The sequence below is a fragment of the Charadrius vociferus genome, unplaced genomic scaffold (assembly GCF_000708025.1).
Source record: "Charadrius vociferus isolate BGI_N301 unplaced genomic scaffold, ASM70802v2 scaffold228, whole genome shotgun sequence".
Lineage (NCBI taxonomy): Eukaryota > Metazoa > Chordata > Aves > Charadriiformes > Charadriidae > Charadrius > Charadrius vociferus.
In genome coordinates this window covers 1,666,412-1,672,977 of record NW_009649864.1, presented here as the reverse complement: position 1 = coordinate 1,672,977, position 6,566 = coordinate 1,666,412, and the positions used below count along the sequence as shown (strand labels likewise).

Below are 6,566 nucleotides of genomic sequence, written 5' to 3'. Positions count from 1 at the left end.
AGCCGAAGGGGGTCCGGGGTGCGAATCGGAGGTGCCGGGAGCGAGCGGGGCATCCCCGCAGCCCCCCGGCCCGCCCCTCCGGCGGAGGCTGTTTGTAGCCAAACACGGCGGTTTCACGGGAGTGAATTCCGTCAGTTCTCCCGAAGTTACCGCAGAAGGTGGCCGAGGGAGGTGAAACGGCTTAAAGTTGGTAAGAACTGAGATGTCACGTTCTCGTGCCTGCGAAAAGTCTCAGGTCGGGTTTCTGAGAAAAGCAAACATTGGCAGTCTCTCTTACTCGCAGGATAAACCCCATTAGGTTGAAGCAGCAATACGCTGCTTAAAGCACAGAACTGTAGTTTTTTCCCAGAAAAAAATCGCACCAAAACCCTCCTCCACAAAAAAAAAAAAAAAACAACCAAAAAAACCCCAACCAAAAAAACCCACCAACCAATCCAGGCAGAAAACGCAACTTTATCATTTATTTGTGAGGAAATGGATCAGCCTGGTGACACGCAGCCAGCTCAGGGCTGCCTTCTGCTGCGAGTGTACCTGCGAAGGAGAGGAGAGTGTTGGCCTGAGGGCTGCAGGGGAGCGGGACGGGGTGTCTGCCTCAGCTCTGTCACCCGTTTTATACACGTGGCTGCACCGGGTGCTGCTGCGCAGAAAGTCGGTTGAGTCAGCTTAGGGCAGAGGCAAGAGGTGGTTTATCTGCTTCTAATTTAGGTGATATGCAGCTAACTCTGCTCATGGAGCGGCCTGAAACACCAGCCCGATGGGTTGATTGACTCTTCTATTTCCCATTACACTGCTGGGTTAGAAATTAAAAAAAAAAAAAACAACCAACACTCTGCTTCTCTGCCTGCTTTGCTTCAGCTTCTGCCGTGATTTCTTCAGTGGCATAACTGGCCTGGGAGACCCTCCCCAGCAAGGGAGCAGGCTGGTGGCATGGCCCGGTGTGGCAACCTCCTCCTGACAGCAGCACACCTGGGTCTGGAGGATGCACATCTCGCTTTTCCTCTGCTCGCCGGGGCGGCTGCTGTTTCCCACCCGCTGCCCCGTCCCTGAGGGACCCAGCTCTGCTGAGAGCCTGCAGTTTCTGCCTGCAGCGGGAGGAGACCGGCAGGGACACGGTGGGTGAGATGACACAGGTTTGTCCCGGCCGTGAGCAAGCAGTGTGACGGCTTGGTCCTGCAGCATTGCTGCTGCCCCTTGGACATGTCTGCTCCTCCTCACCTCCACACCGCTCAGGTCACTTTCTCAAGCCACCCCTGTGAAGGAACCTTTGTGAAACCTCCCTGAGAAACTTGACTTTAATACCACAGCCTGCGGGATGGAGATTTTCAGAGATTACAGCAAGGCAGCTATCATGACTGGCGATCCCTGAGACTATTTTAACAGAAGTAATGAATATAAGCAATCTCTTCCCTCCACTCCTTGGAGCAGCCTGTGAGACAGGGTACGAGCGGCAGCACCGCAGTGGAGCACGGCTGCTCTGTAAAGCGGCAGGAAAAATGAATTCTCAATTCATTAGGACATTTCATAGAATCATCTCAGTTGGAAGGGACTTTTAAGATCATCAAGTCCAACCGTCGAGTTCCAGATGACGGAGTCTGGGGAGAGAAGGCAGAACCCATGGTCTGCCGATAGGTAAAATAAAGTAGGGAATCTCAGGCTGCCTGTGCTTATCCAGGCACGTATAGGATAGAGGCTGATCCCAGAACAGCTCTTTCGGGAGTTGAATTTCCTTTGTTGCTTTTTAACCTTAATAGCTCTTTAATTACTGTCCTTATTTTCAAATCAAGTGTACGTCTGTGTCGTATTAATGAATATTCATTGTCACTGGAGAGCTATTAAATGCATTTTTACCTGTGTTTCCAAGGGAATAGATGCCAGCTGAGTGTAGTATTATCTAATTTCAGCCTGTCCTCAGCACCTTAATAATATCAAGACCTATTAGAGAAGACTCACAGATACATGAAAATAATAATGATTGATTATTTATTTGCTTTATAGTAGCACTTAAGGATTCCTGCCAAGATCCTGGCTCTGCTGTGCGAGGCTTCTTGCAGACAACGGCACAAGAGGTGGCCTCGCCTGATGGAGCCGACACCTTAAACGGGAAACACAGCAAAGTGCTCGCGGCAAGGACATGGCAGAGGAGTACGGGGTCTTTTGGGTGTCCTTCGGTTCCTTGGAGGATTTGTGCAAACAAAAGGGGGGGAGGAGGTAAGGAGGGAGGAGACACGGAAGGTGCCGGTGGGTAAGACAAGGGTCAATTCTTACCAGGGGAGCTGAAAAGACCCCCTGGAGCTGGACTCTTCCCCAATGCTTGGCACCGTACCCCCTGCTAAGATCCACAGAATGGATCCAGCATAATCTCTTACTGGATGCTGCTGGTGCTTCAGGCACTGGAGATGCTCCAGTGCCTGCTTGTAGCTTACAGTGACGTTATCTTCTGAGGAAATGGAGTGAGAGTGAGGCTAATTGAATAAAGTCCGTTTGAAAAGAAGGAAGCAGTTCTTTAATATTTCTACAATGGGTCTGCACTGGAGGAACAACTTCTGCACCAGTCCAGTGAGGACGCTGGCATGGGGTAAAGAGTCCAGGACCCTCAGCTAGACCTCAGTGGGGGGGCACTATAGATAGGAAGCAAATCCTATAGATGGACCAAAGAGGAGGACAGCTGGAGCATGAGACATCAGTGGGGTGATGTTTCCTGAGCAAAAGAGAGGAGATGTGTGGAAAGCAGCACTGCTGAGAGAAGGAGAACGAGATGGGGAGAAGGGGAAGGATGAGAGGGAGAAGTTCAGTATTGGAACTAAATGCCCTACCGTAACTAGGGTTGGCCTACCAGTACATACTGGGTCTAAAGATGAACACTCTTCAGACTAGTACAGACTGGAAGAGTTAAAGTGCCAGCTATGTTCCTAGGTCACTGGCACTTGATCTTTCCCATAGCCACATTGTTAGCCACTGGCCACTAGCACCGTCTTGACAATTCCTTGTATGATCTGGGAGTCAAGATGTGCCAGGGACCATTCCTGACACATGGGTTGCACATGACCACCATATTTTGAAGGGTAAGAGCTCAATAGACACGGCCATTCTGTGCCAGTCCACCTCAGTGCCAGGGAAGGGTCTGGGCATATTTCCTTCGTTAATATAGATTTCATCTAAGTGTTTTGAAGAGAGAGGGGGAAACAGTACCAGTCCTTGAGAAGAGGTGGAGGTCCTGCTCCTGAGCACTGTCTTGCTGCCAGGAGCTCTGCTAGATTTGACCTCTTTATGTCATTTTATTTTCCATTTCCTGAGCCTCCCCGACTCGCAGTACCTGCAGTTGAGGGGCTGTGAGTCTACAGCGAGAAACGGAGCTCACAGGGAGTAAAACAGAGTAAAGGGCCCCCTTTAGGCTTCAGTGTCACCTGGATGCAACCTCCAAACCTTACCAGAAGGCAGACAAGCAGTGATTAATTACAAGTAATGTCATCAAGTGTTCTGCAGAGCAGACCAAAGCATTGGTATGGGCAGCCAGATGGAGAAACTTTAAAATGATCCCACTGAGATGCTGCCAGAATTGCAGTGTCCCATTGTGGGCAGTTCCCCGACCCTGCTGGTGCCTCCCTTGTCCCTGGCGTCACCGAAGGAGTGAAGAAGAGCATACCCACTGCCTCAGCGAGGAAATGTTATTCCTCCTCTGAAAGTGCTTCTTTTGTCCCTAAGTCCAAGAGAACACACGATATTGCAATTTCCGGGAATACTGAAAGGAGGCACAACAGCCCTGCTGGACCCATCCCATCCTGTCCCATGCCATCCCATCCCATGCCATCCCTCTCTTGTACCACAGCAGCAGAAGTGCTGTCATGGGAACGCTGTGTGGAGGTGTTGGGTGTGTGTTGTGGACACCTGCTTTGTGATTGTCTGTTCTCAATAGCAGAAGTTGCTTAGGTCCAGGGAAGGCTTCCCGTTGTAGCAATCATCATATAACCACACCGAGTGCAAATGCATGTATGATTAACCTGCGGGCTTGCACCAGGCCCACCATGTCCTAGGGGCACCAGGTTTTCTGAAGATACAGTGGTTAAATGTGCTGCACACCTCTAGCACAGCACTTTAAAGCTGCTGTGGTAAAGAAAACAACTAGGAGCTGGCCATGGCTGGGTAAATGGATAAATGAGCCTGAAAGGGAATGAAATATCCTGATTCCTGCTCTGCATACCCGCTCCAGCAATAAAGGACAGTATCTTATGCTCTCTTATCTACATCCATTCCCCCAGAGGCTATGGATGGAGCAGAAGGCTGTCCACTGTTCAGAAAACATCAGGCTGTGCAAGAATCGCAATGGCTTTGATTGAATCTTACGCTGCTGAGCTTCTCCTGGCTTCCTGCAAGGGCTAGGATGGTATTCCTCTCATGCAAACTTGTGGTGATTTTTCCCACTTTCCTCCTGGCACTAGTGCTCCTCCCTGGAGATGTGAGTTTGTGTGTGAGCTGTAGGTGTGCTCCAGACTAGCTGGGGTGAGAAAGGGTCTCCATCTTCCATGAAGGGGTTTGCCTTCCTCTGAAAGACTGATGTACATCCCCTAACTGGTTCCTTCCTGTCTCAAGAGGTCTAGGCAGCAGCATTTTCCCTGTTTCTTGTCTATGACACTGATATAAAAGGGGTAAGATTGAGCTCTTGGGTCAGCATAAAAACCTGGGGGGAAAGTCTTTGCTCTGAGCACATACATGAAAGTTCTGGGCATCAATCCAGAAGAGGGAGGCAAGGAGTTTATAGGTCTGGGAGGGGGCTTGAAGAAACCTGCAGCAGCCATCCGTAAGAACAGGAGGAAGACTTAAGACACCTCAGACAAAAACTTGAGAGTGAGTGTTGCCACCAATGCCCTCACCACTAGGGATAGCTGCTTGACTGCTGCCAGCTGAGCTTCTGGCTGCCTCCAAAGAGTTCCTGTCCATCTGCAAGTGTGGATGTCTGGTGAGGGTGAAAGCAAGAGGAGCTGCTGGAGGGCAGGGGGCACAGGCAGGAGCCATCCTGAGCAGCCTGGCTTTGCAGTTCCATGTCAACTGAGAAACCCTTTCGCATCCAGCCTCCAGGCATGCCACACAGGGTTGCGCTGGGCCCTGCCTGGGTGGGAGCTGGTGAAAAAAATCACACCACTGACCACTTCCACATTTTGCTTTGCTTTGCCCGAGAGCCAGGGAAAGGACAAGAAGAAAAGGAACTGCTCCTACAAACAGCTGGGAAGAGCACTGGGAAGGGGAGACAGACCTTGCTCTGCTTTTTTTGCCTTACCGGCCACGATCCCTAGCAGAGTGCTCGGTGCAGGTAATGACTGCCTGCCCCATAAGTGAAATAACATGTTTCTCTTCCCCAGAATAAGGAAAAAATGTCTTTGTGCTGTCCATGAAAGCTGCAGCCCCCAGCTTCTTCATACCCTATGGCAGTCACGCCTGGGTCTGCCTGGGCACTTGTGGCCTGAAGCACCTCAACAGGGTTTGGCAAAGCCTCTGCCAGTACCTGGCTGCCCCACAGAGTAGCTCTCGTGAACCTGCTCCTTTTTTTTTTTTTGGCAGACAAGGCCCGACCCCGGGCCTGGCCTGGGTCCACTACAAGTTCGCCTCCAGGCTGCGCCAGGACCACAGAGTAGCTCTCGTGAACCTGCTCCTTTTTTTTTTTTTGGCAGACAAGGCATCACCTCCTGGCTGGGAGTGCATGACAAAACAGTGAGAGCATTGCAGAGTGTTTGTGCAACATCACAGGGCATCATCTACTCCTGGCGTATGATGCCCTGGAGGAGCCCCGGACAGGTTGTCTCCTAAGAGAAGGAGCTGTCAAAGCTGAAGAGCGCTGATCCTGTTGGGTGCATTGACAAGGAGAGCTTGCCATCTGCTGGAAAGCGATCAGCATTGACAGGCGACAGTCTGGCAAGAGCTCTTGGGGGTAAGAACAGGAGAAAGGCCTTTGTCAGCAGTCCCTGGAGAGCTGGATGGCATTTCGGCTTGCAGAAAGATCAGGAAGAGCATCCTCCAAGGGAAGAAATCACTGATATCAGGCAGATGAGGTACGACAAAACTCACTGCAGGGTTTTAACATGCTATCACCCCCCTTGAGCCCTCCTTCGAGGTGCTCAACCCCATTGCAGGGGTAGCAGAATGGAATACGTGTTTATGCGACTAACGCATCTTGACTCATTCATTAGGAGGGCAGAGCAGAGAGCTGGCGTGGTGGCGTCTCGCATCCCCACAGCACAGTTTGCCAGCGTGTCTGTCGAGCTGTCTGTGTGCTGTTCACAGCTTCCCCCATCACAACCTGCACTGCCGAGACAGTTCCCTCCCTTTGACATATTCCCAGCCTTTTATTACACCACCGGCGCATCTAGCCCGACTGGCATCGAGTGGTCTGCTCCTGACCGCATCAGCTCCCAGGAACACACAATCAGCTGGAGAGTCCTCAGTTTTCCCAATCAGATTTTATTAATGCGTAGGAGGATATAAGCAGTTCTCCAGCACAAGGGATTGAAGAGCTGGTCTACCAATAGACGGACTAAACCTTCCCTAGCAGTACGAGTATTGGTACCTCTGGGTAT

The 6,566-nt window shown here is 51.0% G+C and overlaps 1 protein-coding gene across 1 annotated transcript in view; it reads right to left on the bottom strand.

Moving 5' to 3' along the window:
• LOC104291790 (protein kinase domain-containing protein, cytoplasmic-like) overlaps window positions 1-295 on the bottom strand; it is an 8,498-nt gene extending 8,203 nt beyond the window's left edge. Inside the window, exon 1 of the mRNA XM_009891080.1 lies at window positions 278-295. Coding sequence (XP_009889382.1) covers window positions 278-295 — 18 coding nt within the window. The remainder of the gene's footprint in view (window positions 1-277) is intronic.
• Between the last annotated feature and the right edge of the window lie 6,271 nt (window positions 296-6,566).